At 51.7% G+C, this 17,933-nt stretch overlaps 1 protein-coding gene across 1 annotated transcript in view; it reads right to left on the reverse strand.

The window, feature by feature from the left end:
• The window catches only part of LIPC (lipase, hepatic), a 132,379-nt gene that overhangs the window by 12,749 nt on the left and 101,697 nt on the right, over positions 1–17,933 (reverse strand). The window contains exons 6-8 of the mRNA XM_005883287.2: positions 15,666–15,899; positions 12,889–13,134; positions 2,081–2,198 (exon numbers count right to left, since the gene is read on the reverse strand). Coding sequence (XP_005883349.1) covers positions 2,081–2,198; positions 12,889–13,134; positions 15,666–15,899 — 598 coding nt within the window. The remainder of the gene's footprint in view (positions 1–2,080; positions 2,199–12,888; positions 13,135–15,665; positions 15,900–17,933) is intronic.

Raw genomic sequence — 17,933 nt, forward strand, 5'->3', positions numbered from 1 at the left:
GAAGGACTTGTATGCATGCATATAAGCATAACCAATGGACATAAGACGCGGGGGGGTAGGGGAGGCCAGGGGATTGTCAAGGGCGGAGATAAAAAAGGACACATATATAATACCCTTTGTAATACTTTGAGCAATAAAAAAATTTAAAAAAATAAAAAAATATAAACTCATGCAACTTAACAAAAGGAAGATAAACAATCCAATCAAAAAATGGGCAACGGACTTAAATCGACACTTTTCAAAAGAGGACATACAGAAGGCTGAAAGACATATGAAAACATGCTCGAAGTCACTGATTATACGAGAGATGCAAATCAAAACGTCAATGCGGTATCATCTCACACCTGTCAGAATGGCTATCATCAACAAATCAACAAACAACAAGTGTTGGAGAGGATGTGGAGAAAAAGGAACCCTTCTGCACTGCTGGTGGGAATGCAGACTGGTGCAGCCACTGTGGAGAACAGTATGGAGTTTCCTCAAAAAACTAAAAATGGAACTCCCATTCGACCCAGTGATCCCACTTCTAGGAATATATCCCAAGAAACCAGAAACACCAATCAGAAAGGATATGTGCACACATATGTTCATAGCAGCACAATTCACCATAGCTAAGATCTGGAAACAGCCTAAGTGCCCATCAGTAGATGAATGGATTAGAAAACTGTGGTACATCTACACGATGGAATACTATGCTGCTGTAAAAAAGAAGGAACTCTTACAATTTGCAACGGCATGGATGGAGCTGGAGAGCATTATGCTAAGTGAAATAAGCCAGTCAATGAAGGAAAAATACCACATGATCTCACTCATTCATGGATAATAAAGACCATTACAAACTTTTGAACAATAATAGATACAGAGGCAGAGCTGCCTCAAACTGATTGTCAAACTGCAGCGGGAAGGCCAGAGAGGGTTGGGGGGCAGAAGGGAGGGGAGTAAGAGATCAACCGAAGGACTTGTATGCATGCATATAAGCATAACCAATGGACATAAGACACTGGTTAAACGCATATCTACGGGCATCATAAGTATCAGTTTCATGCCCAACATTGAGTGCACCCAGATGCCCTTCCCACTCTTTAGAACAACCCCCGCCCCCCAGGGAGAGGTTTGGGTAATGCGTGGGTAACGTGGGATTTAGGGAGACAGCGGATGGAGAGTTTCCTTGCACGGCTGCTCATCTAGCTGTTCCTGCCGGATGTTACAGGGACTCTTTAGGAATGCCTCCACCCGCTGCACTGGGAGAAGCCTCCGGACAGGGTCCTCTCTACCTCCAGGGCGAGCACAGGCACATGCTTCTCGAATGACTGAAGCAGTGTGAGACCAGAGATCAATCCCTGGGGGCAATTTTCAGAAGCTGAGGACCTTCCCTGAGCGAGTGAAGGGCTAGTGTCACTTCCCAAGAAGAGCCCACACTGCGAGTCGAGATGCTGAGAAAAAGCAGCGCATGGGCCTTTCCTGGCCGGTGAAGCTGGGAGCCTCTGAGGGAGGCGTGAGGCTTGTGCTGCGAGCAGGTGTGTAGCAGGACGAAGGACAGATGGGAAGGGCTGGCAGTGCAGGCGGATTGGCATGGGAAATTGGTGCCAAGTTGAATGATACCAGTTTTATTTCTGGGCTACTTGTCAGAAGTCACTGGAAAGGCAGGCACCCGGGGCCTTCCGGTGGACACCTGCTCTGGCCTCACCACTCCTCCCTGCCCCGTCTGCTTCCTGCACTGAGCACAGGGGCTGGGCCCCGCTGGTCTCCTCTCTGCTCAGCCCACATGGCAGTGGGCCGGTCGGCAGGGGCTGGGCCCCGCTGGTCTCCTCCTCTCTGCTCAGCCCACATGGCAGTGGGCCGGTCGCATACACAGGTAGCGCCAGCGTAAAGCAAACGGTGGGACTGGGAGAGGCCGGGGAGGGATGACAGGGCGTTGGGCTTGGGTGGATGTCTCATCTGCTAGGGTGTTTGGGGCAGTCCTATGGGCGGAGAAAAGCAGGTTGTATCTGGCCTGACCCTTGAGAAGTCCAGAGTCCGTCTAGTCCCTGCGAGAAAACTCAGCTGCCATCACCATAGACGGGCAGCTCCTCGTACTCACAGAGTGATGGGGATTTTCTGTATTTCGAGTTCTGTTCCCAGGAGTGACATGGTAAACGTTGGTTCCACTGGCTTCTCAATTTGGTTGAGGAACTGGATCTTGAACTGATAATGATAAACTGGGAGCGGGGCAGGGGGAGGAGAGGGAGAGAGAAAGAGAATTTAATCAGAAAAAATTTAAATATAAAATGCTGAGGGAAAAGTCTGGATGAGTACATACCTCTTCCTCCCTCCTCCATAATTCTATTCACAGGTGATAGAATTATGAATGCCTTTTATTTTCTTTTTCTTTCTCTGTATTTCCTAAATGTCTTGAGAAGACTTCTATTGTGTTTGTAAATTAATAATAATAAGCATTATCCAACAAAAGGAGGTAGAACAGGAGTACAGTATATCTGGCATTGTCCCACCTTCTGGATGCGATTCTGTTGGACTACCCCATGTATTCGGTAGGGGTCCCCTTTTATAGATCAAAGAGTATATGCCTTTTGGGCACCGACAAAGGCAAGAGGACACACTGCATGTTTACGTTTGCCTGTTTGATGGGTCAGTGTTGGGGTGAGGCAGAATTCTAGCTGAGACATATGCCTCAGTGACCACAGACCTATATTCCGGGGCAGTTCCTGGGAACTAGTTCTGGGGGGTTCAATGAGCACATTTTCCAATGGAAATAGATAACTTGAGTTCTAGTACTTGGTCCCAAAAGTTTTCTATCAGAGCAAATGTCCTTCTACTGGGTTGTTTGGAAGAGAAAATGTACTTTATTCTTTTTTACCTAAATACAGTCTATATTTCATTAACAAAAAAACACATTGCTTACTAGTAGGCAGGGATTGTTACATATTTCACATTGCATCATCTCATTAACTTGTCATAGCAACTCTATGAGGTAGGTAGTGTAATTATTATCTTCATTTTATAAATCAGAAAATCAGGGCTCAGGAGGCGAAGTAACTAGCTCAAGGTCACACAGCAGCATCTGTGCTCTAGCCTGGACCCATTGCCAAGGTTCCTGAGATGGCCTTGGCTTTGCCTGCATTGTTATACCAACCAGCTATGAGGCTGTTTTCAAAATTCCCCTACCTCATTCCAAATAGGCTGATGGCTGCTCAGACTTCTTTTCCTTGTTGTGCCCATATTCTATAAGTACCTGCAGCGTTTTATTTTTATTTATTTAAAATATATTTTATTGATTTTTTTACAGAGAGGAAGGGAGAGGGACAGAGAGTTAGAAACATCGATTAGCTGCCTACTGCACATGGGGATGTGCCCGCAACCAAGGTACATGCCCTTGACCGGAATTGAACCCTGGACCCTTCAGTCCCCAGGCTGACGCTCTATCCACTGAGCCAAACCGATCAGGGCCCTGCAGCGCTTTACTGGTAGCTCCAAGATTGCAAACAGGCTTAATGTGGCATGACAATTTGATTGAAAGGACTGCCTAGAGCCCTAAGTTGAAATGGGTTCTGAGACCATGTCCAGGCTCTTGAGAAGACAAGCGTCTGTCTTGGACAAAGGATAGGGGATTTATGGTATGCTTGCTGCGTACTTGCCTTTCCTGTTGTAGATACTGACTAGTCCACTAGTCCTGACACAGTGCCTTGCACGTAGTAGGTGCTTACTTAACATTTGTGGGATGAATGACCTGATAGTTCAATTGGGAGTATCAGGATATGTAGTAACATTTAGCAAGATGGAAAATCACCTCTAGAATTCAAGGCCTGAGTTTCAAGCTTTGTTATATGAGAATTCCTACTGGGAAGCAGAGATCCTAGAGCTAGCCATGTGGCCATCCATTTCGTGTACCCAGCATGTGGAAATTCATCATCCTCATGAATCATTATACTAACTCCTAAAAGGCGCATTTCCACTGGAGGTTGGTAGCTGCACACAAACCTAGCAGCTGTGGCTAATGGAGTGTTGCCAACACCCCAGCTGCAGGGTGTGCCTGTATTGCTGGGTTTCTGGGTTATTTATACAAACCTACCCTTTGGCACAAACTGACCTTCCCATTGGGCTTTGCGATGGATTTACTCCAGCGACCTGTACATCGTAGGTGCTTAAATCCTCCAGCCGAGAACAAAGTAGTCTGATACACTCAGGACTATAGGACTGTGGGTGAGAAGTAAGATAAGGGCTGTGGGTCAAGTCCCAGGAAGGGTCCCCAAACCTTTGGGTGGTGGTGGTGAAGACAGGGACTCTGTCCTATGATCCCAGAAGCCTCTGGAGAGGTCTTACACTATTTAAGGTCTGTCTAGGGAACTCTGTTACAAGAGAATAGTGTTATTGGTTGAACTAAGGCCAGAAGGAAAGGTCTTCCCCAAGATACTGGCCATAGGCATGGGTCCAGGACTTGGGGATGATGGGGACAGCATGAGGTGGGAGGACTGAACTCGGGGCAACGTCCTAATGAAGAGGCGGAGCATCTTCCAGAGTACCCAAGGACACCACTAGCAACCAATGTTTACCTAGTTTACTATGTATTCATCGGAAGTCTCCTGGTGCTCAGCCCAGTGCTAAAAGCTGTCAGAGGTAAACAAGTGAGGGTGCAACTGGCAGTATGCATGACATTAATGTGGGCTGATATTTATTTTAACTGCCAAATGTTTTGCATCTATTATCCCATTTAATTCTTATATCATGATCTTTTAGAGCAGGGCTAACGGAAGCACAGAGAGGGTACAGGTAGTAAGTAGTGTAGCTGGGATGTATCTGGCTCCAGAATTAAACTAGTAAAATATTTAAACCGGAGACCAATAGCTTTATGTACCCTAAGCAAAAAGTTGAAGTGTGGAAAGAAGATTTAAGTTTAAAAATGTCATAACAGAATTATCTAATTAAAAATAAACCAGAAGCACCCTAAATATTCAGGAGTAGAGGAATGACTATGGACTCTTAGTGACAATTATGGTAACTACCATTTAGCTCTTTACTGTGTCCCAGACACGGCGCTAATGATTGCACCTAAATAAATATTTCATTTCTCTCTGCAACAACTTTGTAAGATGCCTACTTCGTTCTCCCTCCAGCATCATTGTACAAACAGAGAAGCCGAAGGTAAGGAACTTGCCTGTTGTTGTGCGGGAAGAGCTGGTAAGCTGCAATTAGACGTGAGTCTGCTGATTCCAAGCTCATGTTCCCAGCCATGTGATTTACTCTTATGAGCTCATTAAAAGATACTTTTGGAATGATTTCAATGCTTACAAAAGAGGGGGTGGGGGGACCCAAACAACAACCAGGCTATTAAACTGCACATGTAACATGAGACTGACCCTAAAGCAGAATGCACAGGAGAGGCAGCCACAAAACGGTTAAGAATGCTTATCTCTGGAGAGGGTAGAGTGATTTCTCATCTCTGCTTTTTTACAAGTTCTGCCTTTTCTGCAATAAGCATGTATTCTTTCAGGATCTCGTTGGAAAAAGAAAAGCTTTGAAAAGTATTAAGAAAGAAAGCAAGGGAGTTAGCAGCTGGGAGGGCTTGCGTGCCTGTGTCACCCCTGGCCTCGTGGGCACCAGAGTCCCTGTCTTATCTTCCCAAGGCCGTCTTGGTTATATTAATGTTGCGTCTCCACAGGGCATAGCACACACCAGGCATGGAAGGACTGCGAGGGCCCTTCGTGTGAAAACAAGGCAATAAAGACCTACAGGTGAATAGAACTAATGAGAAAATAGCTCCTATTTGTTGAGATCTACTATGCATTTGGCTACATACTGTTTCACATACGTTGTTTTTGTGCTCATAACAAGACTAAACAAGGACAACATGCTGGTTAGATAGCGTGTTCTACGCCGACCCTTGCTGTCTCCATTCACCCTCTGCCCGCTCTGAACCCCAGGTGTGACCCCACAGCCTACACTGCCCAGGCTGCCTTGCAGGATGGTTTGTGGTTGAGACTGACCTCTTGGGAGGCATCAGCAGGAGATCAGAGAGAGGTCAGGCTGTTTTTCTAGTTCCTTCCTGCTCTGGAGCCTGACAGCACAGTAACTGCACCCCACTCCTCCCCAGCTCCCATTCCCCTGGGCTATTCCCACCCCTCGCTCTTCCTGGCCTGTCGTCAGATTCGGGGTGCAGTGACACCCTACGTTGGTTGCTTTAATATTGCCTGCCAAGTGTAAGGAGTCCTGCACGCTCTTTTTTGGTGACTCAGGCCAGTGGAGTCCTCTTTTCTGCTGAAACCCAGACAGATAGGGTGTCAGTGATCCTGGAGAATCAGAGGAGGCAGAGGCTTGGAGAGCAGTCCAAGGTCCCCCCGATGGTAGGAGGTGGAGCAGAATTTGAACCCAGGTGTCTGTATGATTCCCAAGACCCTTCCTACAGTCTCCTGGGGCTCTGGCTCCGTAAGCTGGATCTGCCCTTTGAACACAAGGGCAGACACTCAGCCCCTGAAGGAAAGCTGTGGTCAACACCTGCTCCGTGAAGCCACCGAGACCAAGTGGCTGCCGCTCTCACCGTGGGCATCCATCCTGGGCTGTCGCTGCCGGGATCCCTCCCACCTGTCCCGGAATGTTCGCCCGGGCGGGGATGAATGTTCCCTGTCTCTGTGCTGGAGATGGGTTTTTGTCTTCCTTTGTTCTTAAATTGCCAGTTGGAGGAGATTGATTTCCATGTCTTAGACGCCATGGCTCCCTGATTCTGGGGCAGGTGCTTGTGTAAAACCCAGGTCCGCTGAGAAGACTGCGAAGGTCCCTGTAGCTCTCGCATCCTCGGAATGAGAAGCATCTGTCCCTCCTCCTCATCCCACGGGGTCTCCCTGGGGTGGGAGCGTTGCAGAAAGTCAGGACCTGCCGTGTGTGTAAGCTGTAGGGGCCGAGTGAGCTCACAGAAGATGTGTGGACCGCGAGGAGGGACAGAGGCGAGGGAGCGAGGGCCCCTCGTGTCCATGGGAGCCCGCTCGCCGGCAGATAGGGACTCCCGCGTTCCCTGCACAAGGAAAGTCACTTTTTTGGAGAAGTCTTGACATTAATATTTTTAAAAAAGAAAGGGCCTTTCATACTGAGAACTAATGTATTATTTATTCTTATTTTGAAATTTTCTATGTGTTTTTCTTGGGAAAAAAGAAAAGTCAACTTGTCTATCATCCCCACGCCTCCTTCCAGAGCAATGGTGTGTTATGAAGATTAAGGGAAAAAGCGTGAGTAATTTTGCTCACTTTATGACATGTTTAATAAGGGTTTTAAAGAGTGATGCAGGGAAAATGCTTTTGACCCCGTGAGTGCAAGGAGGCCAGCCAGCACACACACTCCTCAGGGCAGCAGGACTATTTCAGGTCTGAAAGGTAAAAACCAGGAAATAGTCCAAGAACCCCGATCGAGATCATGCAAACTCCCCCTGCGGCAGGGACGCCGGCCCCTGAAGAGCCTCCTCACCAGTCCTCTGGGTTCAGACACCCTGGCTCTCACCCCGCGTGATCCCACTGGTGCCACTTCAAACAGCTTAGAGTGGTTTCCACAGGCAGCACGGGGAGCATCAGGCTGTGAAATTGATGGAGAGAGAACATTTTTCTTCTTTTCGCTTTTGGGCTCATGGAAGACATGATTCTGAAGCGTTAGATACTGGCTCTGGGAGACAGCATGACTCCCTTTGCGAACATCAAAGCGGCCTGCTTTCCCGTGTATCGATTTTCTCCGGTGGAGATGGGAGGTGGATCTCCTGCTTTCTGCAGCACCGAGGGCTTGGTCCTCCATCTGAAATGCCTCCAACCCAAGAGGGAGGCTGACGATCATGGGACGGAGAGGCCCACGGGTGGTGTTGTGCAGAAGGCCACCACGTGAGGCGGCCAGCCCTTGTGGGGGCGCTGGCGGAATGAACCTGGAGCAGGCTCGAAGGAGGAAGAAAAGGGGCGAGTGGTGGCGTTAGCATGTGTGTGTGTGTGTGTGTGTGTGTGTGTGTGTGCGCGCTTAAGTTGGTGACTACATTGGGCTTAACTGTAACCCCCCATTTAAGTGATACCCAATGTCACAAGATTGGATGCTTGTTCCTTCTGTGGGTAGTTGCTCTTGTGCTGGGTAAGAGGATAGGGGAGTGTGTGTGTGTGTGTGTGTGTGAGTGTGTAGGAATGTTGTGTCATGTGTATGTGTGTGGTTGGTGTCCTGCTGCCCACTGTTTGTGCCGTGGTGTTTCATGGGGCATGTCCTCACCCAGGTTGCAGTTCAGCTCATCACCTACCACTACGTGCTGGGGAGCTCTCACAGCCTCTCGGAAGCTCAGTTTCCTCCTTTTAAAAAGGGGTGCTGTGCTCGCTCACGGGGTAGTTGCAGATGTGACGGCATGTGTAGAAGTGCCTGCTTCTAGAAGGTATTAACCCAGTGACACCTGTTCCTGTCCCACATGCTGGACTGACCAGGCACGGTTCTGAGCCCCACCCATCGGTGCCAGTTTTAGTGGTTCACCCCATTCACACAATCACTTCGTGGCCCGCAGAGGTTTTGTCACTAGGTCAAGGTCACATACGTGGTTGGCAGCAAAACCAATTCTGGACACTCCTTGTCCTAAACCCCAGCCTGCACTCTCTCTCCTGTCTGTGCTGCTTCCTCCGAGCTCTGCCTGGAAATCAGTGAACACCTTCCAAAGAGGTAGCGGGAAAAGCCAAAGACACAGACGCCCCCATCACAGCTGGTCATCTCGCCAACCAGGAGAAGAGTGCTTTGCCAGCTGCAGCAGCAATCCAAGCAAGTTCCCACGCTCCATGGGGGCCCCCAGCGTAGGAAGGGTGGGGGGAGGGGGAGAGAGAGAGAGGTGGGGAGAGAGTGAGAGGAAGAGACCGGAAGAGAGACATGGAGGGGGGGGGGGGGGGGAAAGGAAGAGAGACATGGAGGGGGGGGGGAGAGGGAAAGGGAAGGAAAGAGGGAAGGGAGTGAAAGAGAGGGAGAGATAGGAAGAGAGAGATGGAGCGAGAGATTGGGGGAGGTGTGTGTGGTGAAAGGGGCAAGGGCAGTGAGATCAGAGGCCTAGGGTCAAACCCTGCCATGTGCTACTCACAATGATATGCTTTGGGAAGATTTAACTTCTTTGAAACTCAATTTATTTATTGGAAAAGTCATCAATCACCGTCCCCACCCACCTGTCTCTGCCTGTCACCTATCTCTCGGTCGGTCGCTCTGGGTCGTCGTGAGGACTAAAGAATAAACGAGGTCACTTGTGCCGCACATCCCGCATGGAGCCTGGACAGGGCGCCCCTGGGTGCCACTCCCCTCCCCTCTGCGCTCTGCCTCATCTGACTGCCGCCAGGACTAATTAGATACAAGGAGGATTTCCTCAACTCGGATTCGCTTCCCTCCCTTTCTCTTACAAAACTGGCTCCAAGCTGGTAAAGATTCCTCCTGAGAGTGAGAAGGGAAGTGGGTGACACATCGCCTCCTTCCACTCAGCTCCTGTTCCCCAGTTCCCTGCCACGCTGTCCTCTCCCAGTGTTTCCCGAGTTCTGGCGGACGGCTGGACGGCTGCAGAAAATAGATCCTTTGATGGTTGTGTTGAAATATTTTGGGACCCAGAGGAACGAGGGCCTAGCTAGTCATCCTCTGTGCAGCTACAGCCAGGAGGCGATTTGTATCTTGCCCAGCCAGACCCCGCACTAAAATGTATAGTGCAATTAGATGTCCTGGAAGAATACGGGTTGTGGGTTCTCTGTAACCGGGGCTGGGCAAGTCTGTTCTTTCACGAATTGGTACCCACTCATCAGACGCTGGAGGCGGCCAGCGAAACAGTGAAACTCAGCTTTGGGGGCCTGAGTCAGAGCTGATGGTGGCCACGGTGGGTGGGGAAGGGTGCAGCTCTGGTGGCTTGGATTACAGGCTTCCTGCCAGCACCGGCCATAACTCTCTGTGGTGATGGGATCTACGTCTGTGCTCTCTGCTCCAGCCACCACGCACTTGAGCACTTGAAGGGTGTCAAGGGTGATGGAGGAATTACGTTTTTTTATTTAATTTGATGCAAATAGTTTAAATAGCCACGTGTGGTTGCCGGCGGCCATATTGGATGACGGTGTTACACTGACTGCAGCACCGGTGAGCCGGCTCCCACACAGGCGGAGTCTCACCCGCGTGGGATCCCAATAAGGGGTTTAGGACTTGCGCACCGGAAGGACTGAGGCAGAACTGGGGAGGGTTTGGAGGGCCCGAGGAGGGGAGGGGCCAAGCAGCCACAGTGTATCACTGGAAGCTCGGTCAGGGGCTGGGGGTTTGGCTTCTACCAGCTTCAGGCAGCCCTGCCTCCAGGATCACCGGCCCTGTAGGTCCGATTCGCATCCATATGGGCAGCTGGTAATAAAGAGACCCGAGTGTGGTCTCCAGGGCCCTCCTGGCCTGTCTTCCTGGGACAGCACTGAGCACATGCCGCGTGGCGGGGTTTGGTCTCCCCCTGTCCCTCTGAGGCAGGGACTCTGCCTGCCTGGCTCAAGGAATGTTTGAAGAAGAAATGAGTAAGTGAGCACATCAGTTTGGGTAGCTGCTGTGAGAGTACTGCTGCCCCCATGCGATTCTTGGGCCTCCTTAATAGGAAGGGAGCTCACACCGCAGCCTGGGGTGGTCGAGCACGAGGGACCTTGGTGAAGGGAGGAGCTCAGCTTGGTTGTGCTGCTGCTCTTTCTTCCCCTCGCCCTTCTGTGGACACTCCTCTCCCTCCCCCACCTCCAGGCCCCAAGCAGATCTCCTCAGGCTGGGCCAAGCTCCTCACGTCACACGCACAGCCCAGCCCTGGAAGCAGAAAATGACCCTTCTTCCCAGCTGATTGCAAGAAGAAAGCAGCGCCCCCCCTCTCCTGCCTCGGTCACCCCCACAGGCAGACCAGGGCAGGTTGCTGGGGTGACGACAATCACTCAGCAGTTGTTGGGAGATCTGGGTCTGAATGCTGGCGCTGCCAAGGATCCACTGGGTGATCCTGGGCAAATGAATCCCCCATTTGGGCCTCGGTTTACCTGTCTGTGAAATGGGCGGGTTGAACAGTCCCTCAAAATGCTAGCACTCCGGGATTAAAGTAGAGCCAGTGAACGGTGATGATCAGAGAGGCTTAATTACTCCGGGTGGCTTTGCTGTGTAAAAGATGAGCTGGTTTATGGGGCGCAGACACAGTGTTTTGGCCAGGTTCAAGCCTCGGACTAATGAAAGGACAAGGTCCTCTCATTGCCACGTGCAAGTCCCAGCTGGAGGTCAGGGCCCTCCCAGCACAATTATAGCCAACGGCTGTGGTTGTAAGCTTGAACCTATGGTCCGAACACGTGGCCACACGTGCCTTGTGGGAGAGTTCAGGTGCATATAGTTGAGTGAGGTTGGAACTCACGAGAATGCTGTAAACAACGTGACCACGCCCCTACTTTGCCTCGTGGCATCTGCTATAAAATAAAGACACGGCTTGTGGGTGCTGGCGCTGTCTCCTCATCAGGGAGCAGCGTCCCACCGAGACCCAGCTTTCATTCTCTTGTCTGTCTTTTCTCAATCCTTTCCCCCCACTTGGTTTACCTGTGGCCGCAACTCTGGTTAATCCAAACGGATGTCTCACTGGCACCCTGTGGCCTGTGGCGGGGGAGCTCCCGGAAACAGGAGGCCTTCCACGTTCCCTCATCTGCTCCCAGGTACAGGCCTCTCCACCCTCGAGGCATAGGCCGCAGGGGGGACCCTCTGCCCTCAGGTGGGAAAGATCCTGTCCTCACCCAAGTACTCTCAGAAGCTACCACCCACCCACGGCGGATTTCTGTGGTTCCTAGGCTGGCTTGGCCCAGGGAAGGGAAATCTAACTGGAGGGCACAAGTCCAGATAAACAGAGGAATCCTGCGCCTAGAAAATAAGTGGCCGGGAGCTTGAACTTGGGAGCCTGGGGGTGAAAAGGAGGTCTGGACTGGGAGCCGATGTGCCTGGTGCTAGGCCTCCCTCCAGGCTGTGGGCAGATCGCCCCATCAGGGTTTTGCTCTCCTTTTAAAAGGGGACATATAGCAACAAGCCTGGCCAACTTGCTTGGCTGATGTGGGAGCCACAAGGAATCCATGGCTGCATCTCATGTTTTGCATAAGATGCTGTGCAAATGCAAAATGATGTGATGGTGCATTCACCTTCTGCAGGAGCAACTATCTGCATGGAAGCAATCAAACAACACAACACAGCCCCCCCCCCCCCCCAAGCATGAGCTAACTCACTCACGAGCTGGTTTAAGGATTAGGCAGAAATGTGAATGGCAACAGATGTCGCCTGGCTCCCTCCAGGAAAATGTAGGCTTCATTGGAGTATTTCTCTGCTGGCTTCAGCCCAAGCCGTGGCCACAGCCCTTTCTCTGACCTCCCGTTCAACCCAGGGAAGGGCAGGGGCTTGGTTTCTGCCCGAGGTGAGGGTCTGACTGGGAAACATTGGCAGCTGAAATTCATCTTGGCAAGGCCTTGACAGGGCCATGATCTCCTGTAACATCAGCTAATTCAAACTTTTGGGGAAAAGAGGAGCCACAAATGTAGCCTGGAGCTGTATTCCCCATGGGGGCCAGGAGCAGAGGAAAGCACAGGGTCCTAGCCAGGATTTGGAGACACCACCCGGTCCCTGTAACAATGAGACCTTCAGGGCACCCTGGCAATGGGTGAAGAGAGGCCAACCCTCGGGTAACGGGCCTGGAGCACCAGCACGGATTGTTCCAGAAAGAATTCAGGCTTTTCTGTTAGCACTTGGCAGCACGGTGGCCACATTCTTGGGAGGAGCGAGGCCTTGTCAGTATCACTGCATGGAATCTGTGCAGTTTCAGAAACACTAAAACCGAACCGGAAGCCATCCCAGGAAAGGACTTGGGGGAACTTCTGGGCCCTTAGGTAGCGCGAAGGCTGCGGGGCCCGCACTCACCTTTGAACGGGGCCTGGGCTCGCGTCACCAGGAAGAGCTGCTTGCTCTTCTTGCTCTGCCCGCCCTGGCGGATGTGGTAGCCCAGCGTGTTGCAGCGGCCCTTCTTGCAGTCCAGGCACAGGCCCTGGCTGAAGCTGTCCATGCCGCTGCACAGGTAGGCCGTGCTCTGCAGGTTGGGGTGCTCCAAGGAGTCGATGAAGAGGTGCACCGACCGCTCGTGGGCGCATTTTATGGTCTGGGTGAAGGCTGGAACACAGGGCAAGAGGGACGTTAGCCACCTTTAATCCAACGCCCCTTCAGGGCAGAGGAGCAGCACGTGAGGACGGGGAGGGGGTGCTGCTGAGGTCGACCCGCTGTCAGTGGGTCATGTCTTAAGTGGCCGAAAACGTCAGAAAGAGGAGACCCGTCTCAGCCGCTTAGTGCGGCGGCCTGGTCCCCGGCACCGCGAGACCACAGCGTGCTACGTACGGTAGGTGTTTTGAAAGGAACTCCAAGTCACTAAGAAAATATCAGGTTATCTAAGCAAGCAGGACCGTGTAATTCCCCTGGAAACATTTCTTTCTAAAGTGGTTGAAAACGCACATGCTGATGCCTCGGTGGTGAGTTGGCCGGGAAAGGCTGTGGGGGATGCCGCTGCTCTTACTAAAGCAGCGGTTCTCAACCTGTGGGTCGCGACCCCTTTGGCGGCCGAACGACCCTTTCACAGGGGTCGCCTAAGACCATCCTGCATATCAGATATTTACATTATGATTCATAACAGTAGCAACATTAGAGTTATGAAGTAGCAACGAAAATAATTTCCTGCATATATATTTACATTATGATTCATAACAGTAGCAACATTAGAGTTATGAAGTAGCAACGAAAATAATTTTATGGTTGGGTCACAACATGAGGAACTGTATTTAAAGGGCCAGAAGGTTGAGAACCACTGTTAACTAAAGGGAGGGAAACGAGGGCTGGGTGCGCTAGTGGCTCCAGGAAGGGTCTTTGAGAGCCCAGGCCTCTGACGGTCTCCCTTCTGCCCCGAAACAGCCATTGCGTCCCTGGGTAACTGGCCTGGGACACCAGCTGGGGGATGGGCTTCCAGAGAACACAGCCCAGGGACCAGGTCCTTCCGGCCCTAACCCCTCCAGCAAGCTTAGGAGGTTTCGCTACCTTTTGTTTTCTTCCCCTGAAGTCTCCAAATCTTAACCTCATCTTTAGTAAATGATGCTCCAAGAGTGTTGAGGAGCCACCACCAGGCATGGGAAGTACCTAATGGGAAGGCGGAGCACAGGGAACTTTGCCCAAAGCTCTTTCCCGAAGAGCCGTCACCTCGGTTCTTGGTCCCTAGCGGCTGCCCCCGCTCATCCGCTCCCTGCATCTTCACACAGTTCCTGCCTCTACTCCTGCATCTGCACGCAGCTCCTCGAGGCAGCTGTTACCAGTGAAGACACTCAGCAACTCCCTCGAGCTCACCTGGCCTCACCCAGGCGGTGAGGATGGTAAAGCAGCAATCAACTTCCCTTCTGCCCAGCGACGGTGGTGAGAACCACCCCAGAATGGGATCACTTCCCAACACAAGGATGAAGAACACGGAGAAGAACCACGCCGAGGATAGGCAAGCTAAGTAAATGGACTCGGCCCCATCACTTTGGAGTTTAGCACACAAGAGCCAATAGCACTCATTGGTCAGGGAGGCACGTCCTGGGCTGCTAGCTACTAAGCGCCATCCTGGAGGTCTGTGCTGAACTCTGGGAGGTGTGGGCCTGGGAGGAGGGCTGGATGGACAGGCAGCGTGGAGGGGCGATGACTCCAGGGGGATGTAAGGAATGGCACGGGAAGTGCCCAGAAGGTTCTCTCAGGCGTGGGCGGCTGGAAGGCCGGGCGTCCGGCCAAGATGAGATAATGTCGAATGTAAAGGTCCTCCTGATATGGGAGAGGTGGTGGTGACGCACTCACAGAGAGCGTGTTCTCAGCGGGTGTCGGATGATCGGGGTGAGACAGTGGTGTGCGGCGGTGGGCGTCGCCAGCTGGCTTTCAGTGAGCTGGCATGCTTTAATTAGGATAATATTTTGTAATAACGAGAAATTTGAAATGTTTATAGAAAGTGTGGTATTTGCTGTCAGTTTTGTGTTTTGATCCTGTGCCTGTTATCAATGTACCTGTCAATGTTTTGGATTTGAGAGAGACGTGGGCTCACAACCCAGATGACGCCACAGTCGGTGCTCGCCCTGAGCTACGGGAAGTCATGAGGACGTATTTAGAGCTGAACTTTGAACGGGAAGAATCTCAGTCTGTCCGGGAGGACCGGCTGATGAAACCTCACCGGGTGGGAGGAGGATTCCCACTCTGTGAGACCAGGGATCAGGAAGTCCCGTCTATTGTGTGGATCCTCATGGGAGCCAGGACAGTGGAAACCGCCTGAGCGAGGAAGGGTCTGGAGAAGGTACAATAGCCACAGGCATCAGGACTCCACTTTGAGAAGGACCACTACCTACCCCAGGAGAGACTGCACCGCGTGGGGGTCAGGGTGGGGATTCCTGGTGGTGCCCTCAGCTCATCCTCAGAGCTTGGGCTCCAAGGACCCCTGTCTGAAAAGAGGAGGGGCTGCTGGGGGAACTCACTGCCACAAGCCCCCCTCTGAACGGACTTGGTGAGCACACACCCGGGGCCCCCATCCTTGCCAAATGCTTCCCAGAATCCACACAGTGGGTGGATTCCACTGGATCCAGAGGCCCCGTGCTAGCGTAGGGAGTGCAGGCCAGTGCTCTTGGCCGCGTCTCCTTCCTCACCATTTAGGCCGTGCTTGGTGATGTGCTTGTAGAGATCTAGGAAGTGGCAGCCAGGCTGGAAGGAGCCCCCGTTGGGGTAGAAGTCATAGTGTGCGACGGGCTCCTTGATGCCCACACTCAGGCCCATGTGCTCCCGGGTGAAGGTGTGGATGGCGTCCACAAAATTGGCGTCATCTGGTGAAAGACGGTCGTTGGGGGAAGCTCCTTCAAACATAGGGCCGGCAGCGTCCAACCCTGACGGAGAGCAAGGGCAAGGTTCAGTGGCACCAGGGAAGGAGAGGGGAAGTGCTCTTTTCAGCTTTTTCACGTTGTTACACATTCATGAGTAGCAGGAAGAAGAAAATCCCTGGGCCTAATCTTTCTCTAGGAAATCTTGCCACAACCTTTGCGCAGTAAAACCCCAGTACTTCGTGGTGCTGAAAATTGAACACAGGCTGCGCATTATCTGTGGGGAAGAGCGGCTTGCAGGAGCTATGCAGTGATGGAGATCAGGTTATGAGGGAATGCTTGATTTATTTAAGCAAATCAGTTTTAAGTGCTTCTCAAGCTACTTTCAGGAGCATCTGTTTGCATACAAAAAACCCACTGTGCTCCTGGTAAGTAGCTCTTGCCTACCCATCGAACACGGATTTATTTGCCAGCATGTCGTCAATAATTTTCCCAAACAAGCTGGCTTTCCTCCTACACTCATGTCATCTCATTGGCCTGTCCCGCCCAGCCTCGGGACATCACGTTCCCTGGTGAGAATACTGTGAGCAGATAGGACTGCCCAAGCTCTGGGCCTCCAGGGCCAGCCGTGTTTGCCTGAGGCGAGTGGCAGCTCCTGGCTGAGCCCAGGTGGGGAGCATTTATGCACGCAAATTTTTGTTCTCCTTCCTTCACCTTCTCTGGAGGGCCCTGTGATGTCCCACAGGAGCCCTGGCTTTCATCCCTGCGGGGGGCGAAGGAGCGGGCAGGGGGCCTGGGCACTCTGCAGTCACACACAGAATGTCTTGGTGATTTATATTCGCGTCTCCATCAGGCTGACTGCAAGATGTCAACAGGGGAATCAGCTGCCTCTGACGTGTGGGCCTGGCTAATAAGGCCCAGAATGAAGCGGGTCCTGGGCTCTGGGGTTCTGGCTCAGCCTTTAGGTCCGGTTCCTGTGGAGGGAGGGTCTGCTCACACCCAGGCTACTGAGTGTTACATCACAGCCGTGGGGGTACAATGATTGGTTTGGGGACCAGGCCTCCCAGTCACCAGTAAGATGAAAAAGAAAAAAAAAAGGATTCTCATAATGACAGATTTACTTGGTTTACATGTCTGCCATTATTCCTATCTTTTTTCAAATTAAATGTCTTCTTTTATGAAGTAATGATAACAGTAGGTAGTAGTTGCTAAAAATGTTCTTACTTGATAAAATGAAAGGTCATAGCAATGCTACTCATCTTACATTTCCTTTGGATCGTTTTAGCCTGTGAATGTGGGTTTAGCCTGCTCGGTCTTGAAGGATGAGTAGGAGTTTGAGGTAGACTAGGGCTGGGTGGATGAGTGGCAGTAAGCTACTCCAGGCAAAGGGAACAGTGCATGCAAAGGCCCGGAAGCACAAGAGGCCACGGCGTGTTTGTAAAGGGGAGAAAAGCATGGTGCTCTGGCAGCCTAGAGTCACCGGAAGGGAACTGCCGGAGGAGACCCTGGGGCTCTGGGGCCACGGCACTGAGAAGGCCTTGCCTGGGCCATTGTAGGAATCCTGGGCCTCGGGGGTGTGGCTGGGGAACCGTCTGATCAGGTGTGCTTTCCTGATGTGACGCTGGGGCAGCCTGAGGAGTGAGGCTGGTGTCAGGGACACCTGGGAGGAGAGGCCAGGTGTCCCTGGGTATCCAGGGCTATTTCCTGTGGAGAGCGGGTACAGTGTTTGGACAGGTTCAAGCCTCGGACTGAGGAGAGGGCACAGTCTTCTCATGGCCACATGCAAGTCCCAGCTTGGAGGGCAGAGCCCTCCCAGCACAATTATAGCCAACAGCTGTAGTTGTAAGCTTGGACCTATGGTCCGAACACGTGGCCCCACGTGTCTGAGTAACGTGGGCTTGATAGAGTTCAGGTGCATGTAATTGAGTAGATTAGAACATTGTAAACATCTTGACCATGCTCTTACTTTGCCTCGTGGAATCTGGCTATCAAATAAAGACTTGGCTTGCAGGCCTGGTCGCTGTCTCTCCATCAGAGAAGCAGCGTCTCGCCGAGACCCAGCTTTCATTCTCTTGTCTCTTTTTTCTAAATCCTTCACCG

The sequence above is a fragment of the Myotis brandtii genome, unplaced genomic scaffold, assembly GCF_000412655.1.
Source record: "Myotis brandtii unplaced genomic scaffold, ASM41265v1 scaffold781, whole genome shotgun sequence".
Taxonomy (NCBI): Eukaryota; Metazoa; Chordata; class Mammalia; order Chiroptera; family Vespertilionidae; genus Myotis; species Myotis brandtii.